The 22,081-nt window shown below is 37.4% G+C and overlaps 1 protein-coding gene across 5 annotated transcripts in view; it reads left to right on the top strand.

Annotated features, from left to right (window-relative positions):
• Nucleotides 1-22,081, top strand: part of YTHDF3 (YTH N6-methyladenosine RNA binding protein F3) — a 44,575-nt gene that overhangs the window by 14,726 nt on the left and 7,768 nt on the right. For 4 of the 5 annotated variants that reach the window (XM_081259008.1, XM_081259010.1, XM_081259012.1 and 1 more), the window contains one exon: nt 437-2,026. In XM_081259008.1, the coding sequence (XP_081115134.1) occupies nt 437-2,026 (1,590 nt within the window). Of the gene's footprint in view, nt 1-436; nt 2,027-15,755; nt 17,309-22,081 lie in introns of those variants that run through there. The other variant, XM_081259011.1, reaches the window with a different exon arrangement.

A 22,081-nucleotide genomic window follows, 5' to 3' on the forward strand; every position in this document is an offset into this window, starting at 1 on the left:
TACACTGTAGTTCCTCTGTTATTGGGCATAGTTTCCAAGTTTCTTTAATCCTTGCACATAAATGTTTTGTTCATCAGTTGCTAAAAATAAAGCTAACAATCATTGTTTCTGCAAACTTTATATATCAGCTTTTTGTAAAAATTAGAGTATTTTTAAATCGTGCGCAGAGGATCTGGCTCTTAAACAAAAATAATCCCCACCATATCCCCCCACCCACCTACCCCCGCAAAAAAATACCCTGTACTTTCGTTACAGATAAAATGAAAAGAGTCATTAGTAAAGTTTTTCCTTGATAAAACTGGATTTGAAATTTTAACTTTATCTGGAACAGGTGCATCTGTTTTCCATTTATTTAAAACTATTTGATTTTACTCTTTCAGATGTTTCTCTCCCCCCAATCTTATTTCTGTCCTGATTGTGATCTTTTGTTTTCCAGAATAACAGCTATCCACCAATGTCAGATCCATACATGCCTAGTTACTATGCGCCATCCATTGGATTTCCATATTCTCTTGGGGAAGCAGCATGGTCCACAGCTGGAGACCAACCTATGCCATATCTGACAACCTATGGACAAATGAGTAATGGAGAACATCATTATATACCAGATGGTGTGTTTAGTCAGCCTGGGGCATTAGGAAATACCCCTCCATTTCTTGGTCAACATGGATTTAACTTTTTTCCTGGTAATGCTGATTTCTCTACATGGGGGACAAGTGGATCTCAGGGACAATCAACACAGAGTTCTGCTTATAGTAGCAGTTACGGCTATCCACCTAGTTCTCTTGGGAGAGCTATTACTGATGGACAGGCTGGATTTGGCAATGATACTTTGAGTAAGGTGCCGGGCATTAGCAGTATTGAGCAAGGCATGACTGGACTGAAAATTGGTGGTGACCTGACAGCCGCAGTGACAAAAACTGTAGGAACAGCTTTGAGCAGCAGTGGTATGACTAGCATTGCAGCCAATAGTGTGCCCCCCGTTAGCAGCGCAGCGCCTAAGCCAACCTCCTGGGCTGCCATTGCCAGAAAGCCTGCCAAACCTCAACCGAAACTCAAACCCAAGGGCAGCGTGGGGATTGGGGGCTCCGCCGTGCCACCACCTCCTATAAAACACAACATGAATATTGGAACTTGGGATGAAAAGGGGTCAGTGGTAAAGGCTCCAGCAGCCCAACCAGTTCTGCCTCCTCAGACTCTAGTCCAGCAGCCTCAGCCGTTAATTCAGCCGCCACCACTGGTGCAAGGCCAGCTGCCCCCGCCGCAGCCACAGCCGCAGCCGCAGCCGGGAGCGCAGCCACAGGCCCAGCCTCACCAAGCGCCGCCGCAGCCGCAGCCGCTGCAGAACCGCTGGCTCGCTCCTCGGAACAGGGGGGCGGGCTTCCACCAGAACAGTGGAGGGGGAGGGGAAAACTTTGGTTTAGGTGTTGTTCCTGCCAGTGCTTCACCTTCAAGTGTAGAAGTGCATCCAGTGCTGGAAAAGCTAAAGGCCATAAACAACTACAATCCCAAAGACTTTGACTGGAACCTGAAGAACGGACGGGTGTTTATAATTAAAAGCTATTCTGAGGATGACATACACCGTTCCATTAAGTACTCTATCTGGTGTAGTACTGAGCATGGTAATAAGCGTTTGGATGCCGCTTACCGTTCCCTGAATGGGAAGGGCCCACTCTATTTGCTCTTCAGCGTGAATGGCAGTGGACATTTTTGTGGAGTGGCTGAGATGAAGTCTGTTGTGGACTATAACGCGTATGCCGGTGTCTGGTCTCAGGATAAGTGGAAGGGCAAATTCGAAGTTAAATGGATCTTTGTCAAAGATGTTCCCAATAACCAGTTACGGCATATTCGCTTAGAAAATAATGACAACAAACCAGTTACCAATTCAAGGGACACCCAAGAGGTACCCCTAGAAAAAGCTAAGCAAGTGCTTAAAATAATTGCTACTTTCAAGCACACCACCTCAATCTTTGATGACTTTGCACATTATGAAAAGCGTCAAGAAGAGGAGGAAGCCATGCGTAGGGTAAGAGTACAGTAATTTTTGTGTGTAGGGTCTTTTTATTGGGGTGGTGTGTATGGATGGACATCTTTAATGCCTTTTAATATTACATTCTGAGTTAAAGAACTTTACTCTGAAGGCAACCAACCACGTAGCTTAAGAAACAGAACTCTGCAGAACCCCGTGAAGGCCTCGGATGCCTTTCCAAGGGTAAAACCCTTACTCAGAATCTGCTTCCTGCCTATTCATACTCCTCCGGTGATAAAGGTCTTTATTCTTTATCAGACCCCTGTTAAAGGGGTTCTGCATTTGTAATTAAGCCGACTTAAGAACTGGCTAGGGATTCTAGTCGCTAATCTTAGACTTTAATGTTACGGGAAAATGTATTTGGAGTTTGAGACAAACAGCTTTTAAATAAACGTTTGAGTGCTACACATTTTGTATTTATGATAAATAGATATTTTCCCCCAAGATTCCCGAGGCATGTTCATAACTTGTACACTTAAAGCACTTGTACAAAATATAGTAAGGGTTTGACTTTATAGGAAGGCAGCTTAGAATTGAGAAGTGGACTTAAAACTCTGCAGAAGTTGATTTCTAATTCTGTTATTTGCCCACTGTGAGACTCTTAAGGGAGATGTATCCTGAAGTTACACACTGTTGATACTTGCGTCAGGTTGGCCGGGATTTGATCACAGAGCCCACAGAGCAGGACAGGCTGAGGAATATTTTCTGTTCCAAGCTACAAAAGTAAATTGCAGAGTCCTATTTTTAGGAGGGAAAGAGAATGGATGGAATAGGCAACTAGCAGATTTTTCCATAGACAATACATTTAAATTTCAAATGAAGCAGGGCTTAAGTTAGAATCTTCTCCAGTAAATTATGTTGGTTACTATGGAAAACTTCTGTGTAGAAATTAAGATAAAGCACGAACTTCAACTTTATCTGTATGTAAAACATCAGTGATGCGTTTCTGTGTGTGTGAGCCTGAGTATCCTGTGGCTTTTTAGTCTGTACAGAAGAGGGAACTGTTTGAAATAACAATCCTCATCGCTGAATAATGTTGAAATAATGATCCTGCCAAACCTTATGGCATATAAATATCAGGGTGCTCCCTGAAAATGCAGCTTCTTGAGACCCACTCAAGGAAAAATCTGATATATTTGATAAGGAACCTGGTAGTGTTACAGGCACCTCAGGTGATTCTGGCGCTAGTGATGGCTGCACTGAATTGTTAGAAACTTTGCTTTGGAATAATACACGTATGACTCTTAAAGGCCCTGCTCAACCTTTCCAGTGAATTGCTGAATATAATTGAGTTTTCTCCAGGTTAAATGTGGGAAGTGAGGGAAAAAGGAGGATCAAGAGTACCTTCTGCGTTTTTGAGCTCAGCAGTTGAGTAGATTGTCCCACTGTAAGTGCCTTTACAAATAGTGAATCAGGAGAAATGATTCTTTTCTTTTCTCCCATCACCAGGACAGGTCACCTTGTACGTCTTCCCACACTTCTCCTCTACCCAGTCTGAAAATTTATCTTAGTTTTATTTTTTTTATTATATAATTGTCTCAGGAATTATTTATGTTTTATAATCATATATACAACAATGATTTAAACTTTATATTTTTAAACTTAAAATTTTTACATTTAAATTGTTTCATGGCTTACTGCCAGTCTTTTTATAATGTGTCTGAACCCACCTTTGACATTTTAATTTGGAGCCTAGCTTGTTTTATTACCATCATCTTTTTTTTTTTTTTAGGAAGAAGAGTAATTTGATGTAATATATTTATTAAGCGCTTCTAAATCCCGAAAATGCCTTTCTTTGGCCATGATATGTGAACAACAGTTTTATTGGATATAGAAATCTTGGGTCACAGTCTTTTTATTCAGGCTTTGTTTTATAGTTTTCTATTTATAGTCTATTATTTATAGTTTTATATTATGGAGAAGTCTGGGGCCAGCCTAAATTTTCTTTGGAAATAACTATTTCTGTCTGTGTGCACAAAATTCTTGGTATGTGAACATGTATATGGAATGTGCACAGTATGGGTCCCTTACAGTTTTCCTTATTCCTTCATCTGTAGGCCAAATTTGTTTTTTTCTTTTTCCTAGTAATGTCAAAAAATATATTGAATCTTTGTCCTTGAATGCCATTGGTTCTTACCTTCATTATTTTTCTTTGCGTTTGGAGAGTTTCTCAAAATTGAATTTCCATGTCATTGATTTGCTTTGCTTTGTGTTGGTTCAGTGATTTGTGAGGTTTTGTATTTTTCAGTGACAGTGTTCGTTTGCTTACATTACCACATCTAGTTCTCCCTTCACACCTGTTGTTTTCTTAACCTGAATCCCTTGTTCCAGAGTCCACCTTGATTTTTTTTTTTTCCCCTTCTTGGCCATTCTCATCTTGATTTTATTGAGCACAAAGATGACTGTTGAAAGCGTATTTCTGCTTCCTGTCATTATCATTTTTAAATTCCTTCCTCTTACATACCTTCTTTAATTTCTTTTTTTTTAAATTAACATGGAGTAAAGTTGTCAATTACCTTTTGCTGCCTCTTTCTAGTCACGTGCTCCCCTCCACGAGTAAGTAATTCACTGATCTGTTCTCTCTCTCTATAAGGCATTTTCCATAATTTCACATGAAGGAAATTACAATGTGTAATCTTTTAACACTGGAGTCTTGTACTCAGCACGATGTCCTTGCAGTTTATGTTGCTTTGTGTATCAGTTCTTTGTTCCTTTTAATTCTGTCTTTCCATTGTATGGATTTACCAGTTTGTTAACCATTCATTCTTTGAAGGACATCTGGTTGCTTTCAGATTTGAAGAATGTAAATAAAGCTCCTATAAATATTTGTGTATATATCCTTTAAAAATTTTTTTTTAATCATACGGTGAAAGTCACTTTTTTGGGCTGTACAGTTCTATGAATGGTAACACATTTGTAGATTTGTGTAACCACCACTATCAGGGTACAGTATTCCCCCCAATCTATCTTTTCTTTCCCCTTTGTATTTTATCTTTCCCCAGTGTCTATCTGAACTCATTATAGTTTTGTTAGTATCCTTTTTTTCTGAAAAAATATTTTAAGACTCTTTGCTTTTTTTTTTTTTTTTTCCTGTCATCGTTAAACCAGGCAGAGAATCATCCGGATCAGGTATTTGCCCCCAGCTAGGTTTGTTTGTGTGTGTGTGCTTTAATGCTTGGTGTTAGTTGCATATTCTCTTTCCATTGCAAATGTGGAGATGGGAGAGCCATGATGTATGTTGACTTTACCAGTTAAGTGATTCATCAACCTGTGAAGAGTAAGAAGGGAGAGCCAGTGCAGTGGACATGCTAGTCGGTAAAATCTGACTTTCCTTTGAGTTTGAAACCATCATGTCAGGAAACCTTTTCCCCTGCTTATTAACTGTTGGGCATTTGGGATATTAAGTGTTCTTGCCGTTTTCTTTCTGGAGCTGTTAAGTCCTTGTCCAGGCAGAAATTGTAGGTATTCATTTGTAGATTTCCTCTTAGGTACGCTTGTGTTTGCACTTTGGCTTTCCAGCAAAACTACTTTCAAATACTCTTGGCATCCCAGTGATGAAGGATGTGCCTCCTGTCTATTCTAGGTCCTCCTTGGCTCCATCAAAAAGGACAAATTAGTGGTGTTTTGCTAGGATTTCCTTCACTGGTTATGCCTTTTTTCTTTTTTAAGTAAAAGGAGTTGCAAGTCATTATTTATGTTTTAATGTGACCCCATCTGTCTTGTATTCAGCTGAAATTCCTCAAAGCTCCTGATATGTCGAGGTCACATTTTCCCAGGTGCACATCCTTCAGAGACCTTGGGTAAAGTAGGGGTTCTTAATTTAAGCAAGACAAAAAATGGCACTACTTAGAAAAGAAAAGATTGATAAAAATTTGCCTAGATTAAAATCTGTTCATCAAAAGATGCTTTAAAGAAAGTAAAAAGACATGTTAGGAACTGGGAGGAATTTGAACAGAAGTGACCAGAGACAGTTGTCAAGAGCATTTAAAGAACTCCTGTGAATCAGTTTAAGAAAAAAATAATCCACTACAAAGATGGGCAAAAGATACGGATAATCCTTTCATGAGAGAGGAAATAAATATGGGTAATAAGTGCAGAAAGATATTCAGTCTTAATAATAATTCAGGAAATGCAGATCAAGACTATAATGAGAAAATATTTTATATCCACTCATTTGGAAAAATTAAGAAATTTGATAATAGCAAGTATTGGAGAGACTGTATAACAACAAAACGTCTTATATAATTGCAGGTGGGAGCATCGAATTGATATAGCCATGTGGGTGGGTAGTTCTGCATTTTCTTACAAAGCTGAATGTTTCAGTACCTTGTAATTCAGCAGTTGTCCTCCAGGATATATATCTATACCTAAGAGAAACTTTCACGCATACCCCAGAATACATATAAGAATGTTCTTAGGAGCTCAGTTGATACTAGTAAATAACAGGGAACAACTCAAATGCAATCAGCAGGAAAAATGCTTGCTTTATGGTTTTTTTGAGCAATTCGAGAGTACATTTCATACGTCATGGCTCTTTACCCCAAAAAAGTATCATATATATTTCCTAAGAATAAGGATATTCTCTCGTGTAAGCATGATATTCTGTCAGTTGGTCCAGTGTCCTTTAAGCCTTTTCTTTTAAAAAACTTTTTTTGTAGTATAAGATCCAGGCTAAGATTAGAATAACCAAAACAGTTTTGAATAAGAACTATTTTAGAAGGCTTATACTCACCTGACTTCACATCTTTGCCTTCCCCAAGTGTGGAAAAATTCTTTTGTATACTTTTTAATAGAAGTTTTGTAGTTTAAAATTTTACATTTAGTTGTGGTTACTGTAGCTTTCTTTCATTTCTCTTCTTACTGTGTTCATTTTTCTCTTTAAGTTCTTCAGCCTATTTGTGATAGCAGAAAAGAAGTTTTAACAAAGCCAATTCCATCTTGTCATTGCTGGGTCTTTTTTATTGACTGTTTTCTTGCCCCTTTTCTGGTTATTTTAGCAGAGGAGGAATTCCCCCGCTTGCTTTGCCAGTACAGCAGCCTATGGAGGAGCTGACCAGACATATCCTGTCTGTTCATATAAAACTTGGAAAGTCAGGCTCTCTATCTTAGACTGAGGGGTAGTCGTGAAACTTAAAACTGCAGGAAAAATCCATGCCAGTTATTGCAGTGTTTGTATAGTTCCTCAGTCTTAGATTTGAACACATAATTTTGATATATTTGATTAAAATCAAGCTTGATGAAAAAACCAAGACAAATCCTCTAAAAGAAATAGGTGTTTCAGAGAGCAGAAGGTAATTTATACAACAGAATTTGATTTGTTAGGATTCACATGTAAAAAGAAAAGGAAACCAGAAAATGTTCTTAGAAATGAGAAACAGGATTGTCAGTAGTTTTTAAAAATGTTTCTTTTTAAGCGAGTGGATTAATAAAATGTTAATGTTTTAGGTCCAGTTAATCATCTGGAATTTCAAATCAGAAATTTCCAAATGTGGAAAAATAGAGATGGAAAGTATAAGGCGTGAAAGATGTGGTAGGAAGGAGGTCCACTATGTCTAAAGGAGGCTTTAAGAAGAGAACAGGAGGAAACAGCTGGCGGGAAGAGCGACTAAGGAAAAGTTTCCGGAGCCAAAAGATACATGTTTTCAGAATGACGGGCTCACTGAGTAACCAGCAGGATTAGTTAAAGTTGTAAAAGATAAAAAAGATAGGAGAAAGAGACAAGTGTTCCGAGCAAAAGGCCTGTAGGTAAGCTACACAGGAAGGAGAGTCAGACTGTTACCAGAATTCTGTCATCTACAACTCTGGACACATATAAAATCATATTTTGTAGTATAGGGGAATGGGGCATAGAATTACGTTCTTAAAGATGAGTGTCGAATAATATCTGTGAGGGAGGAGTGCAAAATAAAGAGTTCAGGTGTACAAGAGCTTAGCTACATATCCTTCATGAGAAACTTGAGGTATTTCAGCAGAATGAAAAAGGAATTCAAGAAGGAGAACGTCTGGTAGCTGGTTATACTAGAACCATCAGTAGGGACTCCATATGCATTTTTTTTTTTTTTTTTTCTTTTTGCGGTATGCGGGCCTCTCACTGTTGTGGCCTCTCCCGTTGCGGAGCACAGGCTCCGGACGCGCAGGCCCAGAGGCCATGGCTCACGGGCCCAGCCGCTCCGCGGCATATGGGATCCTCCCAGACCGGGGCACGAACCCGTATCCCCTGCATCGGCAGGCGGACTCTCAACCACTGCGCCACCAGGGAGGCCCCTCCATATGCATTTTGAGTCAGAAGGTTCTCATTGTATACAGTGGACCTCAGGGCTGTAAGCCTCCGTCTGCTAAATGGCACTGTGGTCTTAGACAAACGACAGGAGCCCTCAGTTGGGAAGCACTGACCTTGGAGATGCTCTGTGAGAGCAGGACTTGCTTTGTTCTTTGCTGAATCCTTAGCACCTAATGCTTGGCGAGTAGTGGGCGACGTCATAAGGACAGTCACCAGAACTAAAGATAGAGTGAGTTCTATTGTAGGGAGGGGGAAGAGGAGAATATATAACGTTCACTGTGATAAATTGCTCATCATATACAATGGGAATTGATGGTGTCTGAGTTGACAAGTCAAGAAATGCATATATTAGCATGCCACTTAAAGTCCATAGTGGTAACCTATCAGAGGAAGTTGAAATAGAACAGACTAGAGGAGGATAGGGGAGCTTTATTACTTTTTTACTTTAACTTGCAATTGTACGTATTCTAACGATAAAGCTAGTTTGATTGGAAAATAAAGAAAACAGAAAACTGCTAATGTCTTGAGTATATTATGTCCAGTATAAATTCGAGTAGTCTATATAGCCGTAGAGTCTACTTTTGACTATTTAGATAACCTTTTACGGAAATTTTACCTTTGTTGTACTGAACGTGCATCATTTAGCTTCTACTGTATTCTTTCATTCTTATAAATCCTTATTGATCAGTAAACAGTCTGAGGTGAGATTTTTAGTTTAATAGCTTTTTAAATTCCATATAGGAACAATTAGTGTTTTCAGGTACCTGTAACTTTGAGATGAACTTAAGGCATAACTGTAATAAAATCCTTATTAAATAGTTTTATTTTCCAATATCATCTGTGTATTTTAGTCATTTGTGCTATTTTGTGTCGTTGAGCCTTTCCAAAGAGTAAAGTTTAGTCCCTGATATAATTTTTTTCACAATTGGAATAATTTTGATTCTGAGATGAGGTGATGTTTAGTTCTGTCTCAGAGTAATCAAGTTTGTGCTAATATACAAGAAATTACTTCAGTTGTAGTTATTTTAGTAGTAGTTGCTGTTGTTAGCAGTGAGCATTTTCCTGACAGTTCTATACTTCTTTTTTCTCAAGTGGAACATTTAGTTGAATGCTTTCCCATTAATCAGATTGCAGTTCTTAGGATCAAGATGGTTGAAGTCTCTATCTGATGACCTTTCAGTAAACTCTTCTACAATTGTAGTTGTCTATTTGTGAGTTGATTATGATGAACAGAAACAAATTCAGTGTATAAAATCTTGCTTTTCCTTTCATCTTCACTGTAAAATTTAAAGAACATTTCTCTGGAAAACAGTTTTTGGCCCAGGATGTATCACACTTGACAGAATAAACTTATATTACGTATTTAAGTGAGTAATTCTATGATAAGACATTGAGTGATATTTGAATAATCAGGATGATTCTGTTTTTGTTGTAGTAATACTCTGTTCTGAGCTTAGTAAATAATTCTTTATAAGCCAGAATTGGGAAAAGAGGTACTTCAATTAGCATTTTATAACATTGATTTTTCCCCCCTCAGATTTATCTTGGCACCCCATAGGAGAGTTAATAGTGGCTATGTTAAGTTCCAATGTTGATAAAGAAATTTATGAGTTTTTAGGAGATGGATTATTGGGTTAATCATAGATCTTTGGGAGAGATTTGTTTCACATCGATTATGGTGTGAACAGTCATCCTTAAATTGAATGGTATTTCCGTTATTTATTTTTCTTTAGCAACAAATGCATGATTACAGTCAGCCCTCCATATCCACAGATATGAACCTGCAGATATGGAACCTGTGGATACAGGGGGCCAGCTGTAAGGGCCTTCAGCATCCTCGGATTTTGATATCCACTGGGGTCCTGGAACCAATTCCCTGCAGGATAGAGAGAGAGAGAGAGAGAGAGAGAGAGAGAGAGAGAGAGAGTGTGTGTGTGTGTGTGTGTGTAGTATATGTAATATATATATATATACCTAGGATGTAAAAAAGCTACAAGTGGACAGTTCCACTTGTGAACAACAATCTGGAGTATAATAATTTTATTACTTTCATTTTATCATAAAGAGTCCAAAATCTCACTCCAAAATACGGTTGCATTTTGATTCCTTTGCTTGGCTTTAAGAACTTGTTACTGGGTTCCAGAGTAGTGACATCCCGCTCCTCCCACCCCCACTGAGAATTCTAGCATATGTCTTGTGTTCTAGTCAACCTTTATCACCATATATTTAGAGCCTGCGTGTTCTTTTCTTAACTGTTCCTTTATTCATTCAACAGATAAATATTAAAGGTTACCAGGAAGCCACTTAAGATAAATAGCTCTTCTTTTTAAAATTTATTTATTTTATTTATTTATTTTTGGCTGTGTTGGGTCTTCATTGCTGCGTGCGGGCTTTCTCTAGTTGCCACGAGCGGGGGCTACTCTTCGTTGCGGTGCGTGGGCTTCTCATTGCGGTGGCTTCTCTTGTTGTGGAGCACGAGCTCTAGGCACGCGGGCTTCAGTAATTGTGGCACAAGGCCTCAGTAGTTGTGGTTCGCAGCTCTAGAGCTCAGGCTCAGTAGTTGTGGCGCACGGGCTTAGTTGCTCCGTGGCACGTGGGAATCTTCCCGGACCAGGGCTCGAACCCATGTCCTCCGCATTGGCAGGCGGATTCTTAACCGCTGCACCACCAGGGAAGCCCCAATAACCCTTTCTTTGTAGAACTCAGAGGTCTTGGAGAGACAGACATAATTTCTCTCGGTAAAATTTTGTAGTTTTCACTGTTGAAAACCACATGGCTCTTACTGAATTTGTTTCTAAGTATTTTATATAATTTTTACTGCTATTGTGAATGTAATTTGTATTTTCAGTCTTCCCAGTTGTTTGCTACAATTTTATATCAATAGGAATGTCCTATATTGTGTGACCTTGCTAAATTCACTTATTAGTTCTAGTAGTTCTAATAGAACATCCTTAGGATTTTCTGCCTAACAGATCATATCATCTGCAAATAGAGACCGTTTTATTTCTTTTTGATCTTTATGCTTTTTTTCTTGTAATTTTATTACTTGTATTACTTAAACATATAATTAAGTGAAAACTCTAAACCCAAAATAAAACTGCACATAAACAAAAAATTTAGTGTGATGAGTGATGTTATTTTTCCGAAACTAAATCACAGCTCAAAGCATGAATTAGTCTTCAGTCTTAGAACCCTGTTTTTACTCTCATTTGGACCACCTAAACTAACACGTTTATGACTGTCCTCTACCGTTTTCACTATTTGACCTTCTTCCTAACTCTTCCATTTTATAGTACACTTTGAGGTTATTTGATCTTTGGTACAGATGAATAGTTTTTATATTATTAGACTGCATCTATTCTTTTCTTAAACTTGATACACAGTAAAGCATCAGATGCAAATGTGGGCCCTGGAATCTTTTCCAAGTAGTTCTTTATTATAGTGTGGTCATGCAGAAAGATCAAGCATGTTAGAGTCTTCCTTCTCCCTCTTTGTAGAGGGCAGCACTGTCCGCCCTTCCAGTTTAGGCCAATAATACTGGGCTAATTCGCAATATTTCTCTTTCACACTCCATAGCTAACCAGTCTATCGGTAAGTCTTGTTGGCTCTGCTTTCAGAATAGATCCAGAATCTACACACTTTCCACTAGCTCTCCATCCTCCATTATTATTATTGTACTGGATGATGGTTGTGCTGGCCTCCTTACTGGCCTTCCGGCTTCTACTTTTGCTCCTCTATGCGCTCCGTTACCATCAGAACAGCCCTTAAGAGGTCCTTCTGTGACAAGTGAGACTGGACTCAGTTTTCTCCTGCTTTTCTGAAGGTAGTATCCAAGTGTTGCCAACCTCAAGATACATCAGGAAATACTCCTTTTTCTAGTCTCTGGAACAGTTGGTATAAGTACAGAATTCTTGTGAAACCACATGAGCCTGGGAGTTTTTCTTTGGGGTAGATTTTTAATTGTTAGTTGAAGTTCTTTAGTTATTATAAGCCTTCAAGTTTTCTTTGTATTCTTGAATTTGTTTTGATAAATTTTATTTTTAGGAAGCTGTTTTGTTTTAAGCTTTTTTTCACATTGGCATTAATAGTATCTTAATTATTTTTAGCTGTGTGAGTCTTCACGATATTATTTATGCTTCATTTCTTTTTTTTAAATCAGTCTTTCCAGAGATTTTTCTTTTGTCAGCTTCTTTTACCCCCCAGACACCAGTTTTTATTTTTGTTCTCTTAGGCTCTCTTTATCTTTGTTTTCTGTTTCATTATTTTCTCCTGCTGTCTTATTTCATTCATTTTACTTTGGGGGACTCAATGCTACTTATTTGCTAACATATTGAGTTGGATGATGAGCTCATTATTTTTCAGCTTTAAAAAAAGGTTTTTTTTTAATTCTATACATGTAAATTTCTAATTTTATTTTTCAGGGCTTATTAGATCTAGTATATTTATATTGTACTGGTGTAAAAAATTTTGAATTTCTATTATGATTTCTTGGGAGACTTTTAGAAATGTGTTTTAGATTTTCCAAATGTGGTAAGATTTTGTTTGTTACCTGTTTTGCTGTTAAAATTGATGTCAGAAAATGTGATATGTATGATACTGACTCTTTGGTATTTAGATTGGTTTTCTGGTCTGGCATATAGTTTCTTTCTGTGGTGGTTCATTGTGTACCCTGTAATTATTTGGCTCAGTTTTCTGTATTCTGTATATTCAGTCTTTATTTTCACTAACTTGTCTGCTTTATCAATTACTAAGAGAAATGTGTTAAATTCTCCTGCTATAATTAGGAACCTGTCAGGTTTTCTTTGTAATTCTGAAAACTTTTAATATATGTAAAGTTGTATTTTTAGTTTAATACTGTTACAGCTGTTTATAAAAAATGTTTCTTACTCAGTATGTAGCGGTTTTTGCCTCAGTGGTTTTTGCCTTCAAATCCACTTTATCTGATATTAATATAGTTGACTAAGTCTTCATTTGGCTTGTTTTTAAGCTTTCTGTGTCCTTGTGTTAGGGTTAATTTCCTGTAAATCATGTGAAACTAGATTTTTCTTTTTTTAATTTTGAGCTCTTTTGTGTTTTCGTTAATGAACCTCCATTTTTTTGATTGCGTGATAAAAATGTATAAATGATATAAATGTGTATTTCTGCCATTTTATATTTTGTGCTTTCTAATTCACTTAGATCTTTCAAGCTCCCCTCTCCCTCCTTTCCTGTCCTACCACAGGCAAGGAGTTTTTAAAATTTTCCTCTTTTCCTGTCCACTGAGTTAGAAGTTATGCATTATGTACATAGATTTAATCTATATATTTTATCGATTCAGTTAAAGGTGCCATAGTTGATTACAGTTCAAACTGAAACAGCATCTCTAACTTCTGTTTAAATAAAACATGGTCCTCATTCATGTACCTAATCATCTCTCTCAGGTTAAACCTCTCTTTGTCTAGCTTATCCTTAAGTAGTATTGCCCTTTTTTTCTGTAGTTTTGGGGCTTTTCATGGAGTTGATGAATTTCTCTAGTTTTGATCAGTCATTTCATGGGGAGGAATAAGCAGTGAGCTGTTACCACTTTTTGCTTCATCTGTAATACCGTGCTTTATATCCAGCTAATTAAAGCAGGCTTCAACATTTCTCATACAAATCTGTTTCCTTCAGCTGAGAAATAAATTCCCTTTATGTTTAGGCTGGTTTTTTAAAAGCTTTAGGGGGCCTTTGTAAAATTATACTACAGCTTCCTGGTTCCAAATTCTTTTTTTGTCTTTTTTTTCCCTTTGTTTATGTTGTTGGATTTTTGTTTTTGTTTATCCTTTTGAAACATGATTAATTAGCTGGCTCTGTGTCTGTTTTCATTTTTGTTTTTTTCTTTAGGAATATCTCACTGATGCTTATGGGTGTATGAAATAATTCATTTGTAGTTATCGTATAGTAGGGCATTTATTTGTTAGCTTTCTGTATTAAATACTGTTATTCTAGTTCTAGGAATATATAAAGATGAAAAAGAAAGGACTTTAGTAACAAAGAACTTAAAGTTCTCTTTGGAATTTATTTTTATAAATTGATTGATTGATTGATTGCTGCATTGGGTCTTTGTTGCTGCGCCCGGGCTTTCTCTAGTTGCAGCGAGCGGGGGATACTCTTCATTATGGTGCGTGGGCTTCTCATTGCAGTGGCTTCTCTTGTTGTGGAGCACGGGCTCTAGGCGCGCAGGCTTCCGTAGTTGTGGCTCGAGGGCTCTAGAGTGCAAGCTCAGTAGTTGTGGCGCAGGGTCTTAGTTGCCCCTTAGTTGGATCTTCCTGGACCAGGGCTTGAACCCATGTCCCCTGCATTAGCAGGCAGGTTCTTAACCACTGCCCCACCAGGGAAGTGCCCTCTTTGGAATTTAAAATACAGTTTTCTGATGGTGTCACAGGGGATGGGACATTAATTTGACCATTGGCAAAGTATATACATATTTATTATGGAGCATGTGTTACTTATGGAAAAGTGGGAGTAGTGAAACCACAAATAGAGAGTCTTATAATGTGTTAGACACAAGTGGCTTTCAGTGTGGTCCTTGGACCAGCAGTGTTAGGATCACCTTGAACTTGTTAGAACTGCAGGCTCACAAGTTCAGCTTCGGACCTTTGGGGCCCAATAGTGAGTGTTTCCACAGCCATCCAGGTGATTCTGTTGCTTGCTGAAGTATGAGAACCAGTGAAGGACACATTAAAACAGATGGCACAAACAAACTACGTAATGCATTCACTCGATAGGCATGCAGAGTGCTAGTCATCCTTTTTATCAAGGAAAAGTATTACATGTGGATAATTTGGTTAATAAACATCATGAAAACATCACTCAGCTTAACTTCTGTTCAAGGGGTTTCTGCTTTCTTAAAAGAAATTATAATAATAAGTATTATTAATATTTCTTCATGTGAAAAATTATGCTGAATCTGAGAGTAGGATATGGAGGAAGCTTGTGATTCAGTTTTTTTGGTTGTTGTTGTTGTTTTAAGTTAATACTGAAAGCTTAATTTAATACAGTTTAATGCAACTCTTTTCCTTTCCTCCTAACCCTACCTCGGCCAATAGTTTTCAAATTTCTTCAGAGGACTTCTGGTCTATTTGATACCTCACCATCAAAAACTCATTGAAAGGGCTAGGAAGACATTATTGTAATCGTCTCACCTAAACAAAATTCTGTGGGACAACAGAGCTGTGGAGAGGACCTATAATCTCCTGAACTAGGTCTTTGTGTTTGGACTTCTTTATTTTAAAATAGTTTGTGGTAATCCCACTAAGGTGTGTATAGGTGTATATAGGTGTGTATAGTAAATCGTCTTTAGCTAATTACTTGAAAATTAGTATTCGAAGAACTTCTTATGGAGATGGTTTACATTATAAATGCATATAGTTTAAATCATTAAATAATGATGGTGTTTTGTTAAAGGTCTTTGTGCTTTTCTTTCAGGAGAGAAATAGAAACAAACAATAACCATATGAAGATGTCCTGTTAGAATTATACAACACTAATGATGTAGACTCTGGAAATGCCTAATAAGTCAAAGAAGACGTTATTAAAGCTTTTTTCTGCTTAAGGTGACATCTTTGAACTCTAACACAGAACTGACTCTTCTTGTAATGGTTTTCATCAGCGCATCTGCCCTTATACTCTCACCAAACACACTTGAGAACTGTAACTTCGTCAAGCACTTTCTGTCCTGAAGCTTTTACCAGTATCTGCTGTCTTTTGTAATTATGCATCCTAGCTAAGGCACAGAAGACTGAATGAATGCAAGGATTCATTAACTCTTTGAATTTGTTAAATACTAACAGTTAACCATTAGAAGTGGTTCAATGATGTAAGAGTCACACTGCTTCAACTTTTTCTTTGTTGTAGTTTTTAAATTGTCAATTTTTAGCTATTTGACAGATTAAAAGCAAAATAATCATGCCATATTTAGTCCTGGAGTTCAAGTCTAAATGTTTATGTGAAAATTATTGTAGTAAACTTTTAATATGGCAAAGCAACCTTATGCTCTATTTTAGCCAAATGAAACATAATCTGAGATTATATTAGAACATTTCCCTTGTCTTCAAACTGTTTGGTGTAACAGAATATTGATATGCAGCTTGGTGGATTTCACCAGTTAATGCACATTCTTCTCCCTCCCTCCTTCCCCCAATAATATGTAGACTGAAAAATGTGCATTTGTCTGAGGAATTATTTTGTTTGCTACCACTTAATGAATTTCAAAATTTTGAGTAATGTACCTCAGTCTAATCAGACTTTTTATGACCTTTATAACTACATTTAAAACCCTTAATTCCTATTTCTGGGTGTTTGCGAGCCTGATTGCTATCATGAAGTAAAAAATTTATTACTCTAGGTATTCACTAGCTAAATAAACATAGTTCTTGTTTAGCGAGCATATATTGTTCCTCAACTCCTTTCTCCAGCTTTTGCAGTGTCCTGGCATCCTTAAAATATTTGAAAATATGGCCTTGATCCATGGATTAAATCAGTATCTAAGTGAATGTGTTGATGTTTTATTGATCAGATCTATATAAATGGGAATTTCAGCATATATCTGGGTATTCTTATAGTTATCTTTTTAACATCTTATTTTTTTCATTAATTACATATCAACATTAATTTTGTATCTTGAAACAAATTGATTTTGTATAATTATGTGTCAAACATCTGTATTAACTGATTTGATGGCACATGGTTATGAAATAATGTACTGCCCCTTATATTACTATTCCAAAAGGAGAAAGCTATGTAGAAAGATTTGTTAAGGATGAAAATAGCAATACAGTAGATTTGAGTACCTTGATGTTTTGCATTACTCCACTTATGTTTACATCATGTTTAGAAATGTTTTCATTTACTATGGTCTTCGGTCACTTCGATTCAGAAATTTAGTGACAGATATTTCTTTGAGGCTTTCATTTGTGTGATTTTTTTTTTGTACAATGTTTTCTTAAAATGTACAAATACTGTATTCAAGTGAAAACCAATACAGTATTTGTAGCTAAATTGTAGCTACTTCACAGTGCTTTGGTAGTCCCAGGATAGTTATCAGTGTTTACTGAAGGGAACATCAAAATGTTAATAGTATATTACAAAATAAAGACTTTCTTAAAGGAAAATTGCACCTATTTTACCTTTTTTAAGAGTAAGCCATGAAATCTTGTAACATGTCTCGTAACTATTTGTAATGAAAATTGGCATTTGGGTATAGTCACCACAGCAACGTTCTACATCCCTAGGATCATATAGGTAGGACATGTCAGAGGGGACCACTGTCACTCGGGAGGTCCTGTTAGAGAAAACTGTCCAGGGGTGACCTTGTGGAAAGGATCTGAGTCTTCTCTCTGAGGTTCTCTTCTTCTTGGTGCTTTATTAGCAACTCTGAATATTTTTATAAAACTAGTTACATTCTACACGGATTGAAACTTGTTTAATTTACATTAGGTTTCTGTGTAAGAGGTGTCACGGAAACACTCAGCAAGCAGGCTGATTGCGGTAGCAGACTCAGAAATGTCAGGTATAACTCAGCAGTCTGCTCACGGTGAGGACTACATCCCAGTGCCTTTACCCTGGACTTCTAATATTAAGTGAAATGGGTGCAGCATTCCTTTGGGGAAAAAACAAGGCAAAACAAAACTTTCCAATTGGTAAATTTCTTTTTTTCCTCATGTAAATTTTCTTCAGAGCGCCTACTCCCTCTCCCTCCTTGGCCTGTCAGTGTACAGCAAAGTGTTTTTCCTCTAAGTGAGATGATCAGAGGTTGTCTCAGTAGCACAACTAATGGAAGGTTTCTTAACTGTAGGGACCAAGAGGGAGAGAAACTGGGCTCTTAGAGCAGGAGACCGATCCAGTGTTTTGAGTGATCACAAACTTAAGACATTATCGGCCCAGTAAATTTCTTGCTTAATGTTTTTCCAAGATCTGGTTTGAATGTTTCTTAATTAAAGTTATCTTATGTGGGTGTTTTATTTTGAAGGGTATTATATAGTTTGTATAGTTAACAGTAAGGGGGAAAATGTAACCAAAATTAGTATTCTTTCTCTATACATATTGGTACTTGAAGATTCCTTTCAGAAGAAACCCCAGCCTTTTCCTAAGTTCAATCCTCGTTTTAACTTAAGTGATCTTTCTAATTCAAAAGCTGTGTTCTTTTTGAATACCATGCATGGGGGTTAAGCTGATGTTAAAACAGTTTGCAATAAAAAAAAGAATCAGCTTAAGTCATTTAATCATTTCAAGTGCATTCTGCATCCTATAAAAATAAGTTTGAGAACTTTAAGAGAATTGTGTTTCATTAAGTTTTGCATATCTTTTGTTATGCCATGTAAATTCCCTTCTTTTTCATATGATTAAAGAAAGGTTATGATAAAATGATTAGTTCATTTACATTCACTTGTAGCAATTACATGAGAACTTAAATTTTGTCGTGTTTGGGTTTGTTCATTCCTGTGAATGATGGTACAGTTAGGTGAGATTTTCTGTTATGGTACCCAAACTCACCATTTGGTCCTCTTTAATCTTTGAGGGTTTCAATAAAAATTGTTCACTCATATCTGTGTTCTTTCCATTTTATCTTTATAAATACAGATTGCCTTCCAGAAAACGTACCATTCTTGTCAACTCTGTTATGAATTTCCTGATTGACATACCTTTCAAGTACAAATAGATTATGTCATTCGATTTAGTTGGCCATTTGAAATTAAGTGGGGAAGTTAGAGAGAGGAAGGATCACAGTTTATCCTAATCTTTATCCACTCCAGTGAGCTCATTGAATTACATGCTCTTAACGCTAAACTTAGAGCAAAAGAGAAAGAGGCTTATTTAATAGGAGGAAGTCTTGGCACCAGCTGTCTCATAACCCTAATCCCCCATTCTTCGTACCAAGGAATGCTTTTTAATAGTGTGTACGTTATCCTTTGGGCTGGATAGAGCTTGTGGAGATGGGATCGGGGTGACTCTGAATGGTGCGTTGATAATCATTGCTGGGCTCTCTAAGCCACTCGTTCAGATGGGGGAAACCAAAGAGTTTTAGTTTTGTGCTGCATACAACACTGTTAGCCTGCGATCAGGGCACAGTTTTACAGGCACCCCAGATGTCCCACATTGCAGCATCATCTCCTAAAGAGGGTTTGCATCTCTTCAGTGTACTTATATTTGAGGCTACTCATTTTTAGTTGGGACCCTAATTCTTACTGGCTTTGCTTTATCTTGCTTAGTGACATTAGATTTAGTAATTGTAGTCTAGGAACTAAAATATTCTTGCAGTTAGAAGTTAACTGAGCAATTCAAGGTCATTCGCTTTCTAATCACAGAACAGTTGATCCGTGAACACAGGTTTGAACTACATGGGTCCACCTGTACACAGACTTTTTCCAGTAGTAAATACCACAGTACTGCACAGTCTGAGGTTGACTGAATCCTTGGATGCAGAGGAACCTCGGATGTGGAGGGACCGTGTGTGAGTAGGGCCGACTTTAAGTTGTATGTCCTGGAGGGTCAGCACCCCTAAACCCCTGTGTTTTTCAAGGGTCACTTGTACTTGTCATTGTGTAATCTTGATGTGTATTCTGTCCTCATTTCTCTTGGTGCAATGACAGTGACGGGCAGAACTCCCCTGTAGATCACCCACAGGTAGCAGTGGCAGTTTAAATACACTTTGTTTATAAATTGTGCACTAAATTCAGAAGTTTTCTACTCCACATTTTGAGTTACTTGTATAACATTGGAACTAAATGTAACTGAAAACTGTCTTTATGAAAGTCAGTGTACAAGGAAGATGTGAGTCTGAGCTGGAAACACTGGGGGCCGAAACACAGGCCTGCCACCCCGGGCCGCTTCAAAGAATACCCCTTACATAGAACACACTTAGAGGTTTAAATACCTGAATGTCATTTGAAAACATCATTGGCTATTTCTGACACATCTGTAACCAGAATGGAATTACTGTATAGGGGAAGATCTTAGAATTGGGAGTTGGAAAGACCAGACTTACATAGTTACTTCTAACTGGTGGATTGACACTGAACAGATCACTTCCCTTGTTGTTAGCGCACTTGGTAAATTCAGGAGTTTGGCACAGAATGCATCTTAGGTTCTCTGCAGTTCTGAATTTTTATAATTTTATGATGTATATAGCTTTGTAGGCTTATTCTAGCAATAATGAATGTTCTTTTAAAAATAAGTTTGGAAACCAGTGAAATTTGTGATAGTCATTCTTTGTTTATTTCAGAATGTAAGTACTGAATACCTCCAATTGTATTTTATTCATTGACTCTGATAAAATATAACCATTACTTCCCTTTAGTGAGTTTTGAAGTCTAGTGGTTCAAAATCTTCATCTTTTCCACAGTGTTGGTAAAAAGAATCAAGAGAATGTGTGTCCCAAAGAAATCCAGTCCAAGTTTGTTTTTTTTTAATTCTACTGCCGTTTTACATTATCCTTTTTTTTTTTTTCCAAAGAGACTATTTTTTAGAACAGTTGTAGAGAAAGATCGGGAAGACAGTACAGAGAGTCCCCATATACCTCACGCCCAGCTTCCTCTCTTCTTAACATCTCACATTAGTCTGGTACATATGTTGTAATTAATGGACCAATATTGATCCCTTATCTTTTTTTCAGATTTTTTTTTTTTTAACCAAATTGTCCTTATTCTGGTTCAGGACGCCGTCAAGGATAGATTCACGTGACTTTTAGTTGTCCTGTCTCCTGAGGTTCCTCTTGGCTGCAATGGTTTCTCAGACTTGGTTGTGATGACCTTGACAGTATTGAGTAGTGGTCAGATATTTTGTAGAGTACTCCTCCTTTGGAATTTATCTTGTATCTTTCTTATGATTAGATGGGGTCGTGAGTTTTTGGGAGGAAGACCACATAGGTAAAGTTGCCGTTTCCATCACATCATGTCAAGGATGCATACCACCAACATATGCCTGTTGATGTTGACTGACCACTTGGCTCTGGTGGTGTCACGTTTCTCCATTATGAAGCCACCCTTTTTCCCTCCTTTCCACACTGTACTTTGGAAGGAAGTCACAGTACACACTTGAGTAGGCAACTATGCTCTCCCTTATCCTTGTATTTGTAAAGAGGGATACAGGAATCTGTTTTACTAGAACATAGTCTCATCCTGGCAGGCTTGTGCATCCTTTTTGCTTTTATCTCTTTAGAACTTCCCTCCCTTCCCACTCTCTTTCCTCATTTCTCAGTGGAATAGTTGGATTTTGGAGGAATTCTAATAGAGACTCATACCCTCTCCCTGAATGGATTCTAATTGTGTGTGGAGATTTTAGTAAAGGGATTGAAGGTTTATCAGGAGAGGAAATTTAGATGATGGCCAAATAGCCTGATCTTAACGAGTATAGGTAAGAACAGACAGTCATTCAAATTTGCCTGGATTGAAAAACCAAAGATAGGAGTTAAACAGTATATTATGGTTAGAAAGTTGCATTCCTTTAAAAGGTGATCTAAATAGCTGTGCCTCTGTTTTTTGATGGAATGCTTTTGAAATACTTCTGAGGCTGCTGCATAATATTCTGGCCGGGAGCATGGACTTTGGAGGCTGATAAACCTGTAATGGAATCTGGATCCACTAGGCTCCAAGCCTAAATTTCTTCATCAGTTAAAAAAGATGAATGAGAATGGAGCCTATAAGGATTAAACGAAGTAATAGGAAGTGGTGAGCACAAACCTTGAGCCTATGGCAAGCCTTCCGATTGTTAGCTGGCTCTCCTCTTTTGTTTCTTATGGAAAATTTAGAATTTAT

Source organism: Mesoplodon bidens (assembly GCF_964165515.1).
Source record: "Mesoplodon bidens genome assembly, chromosome: 16".
NCBI lineage: Eukaryota > Metazoa > Chordata > Mammalia > Artiodactyla > Ziphiidae > Mesoplodon > Mesoplodon bidens.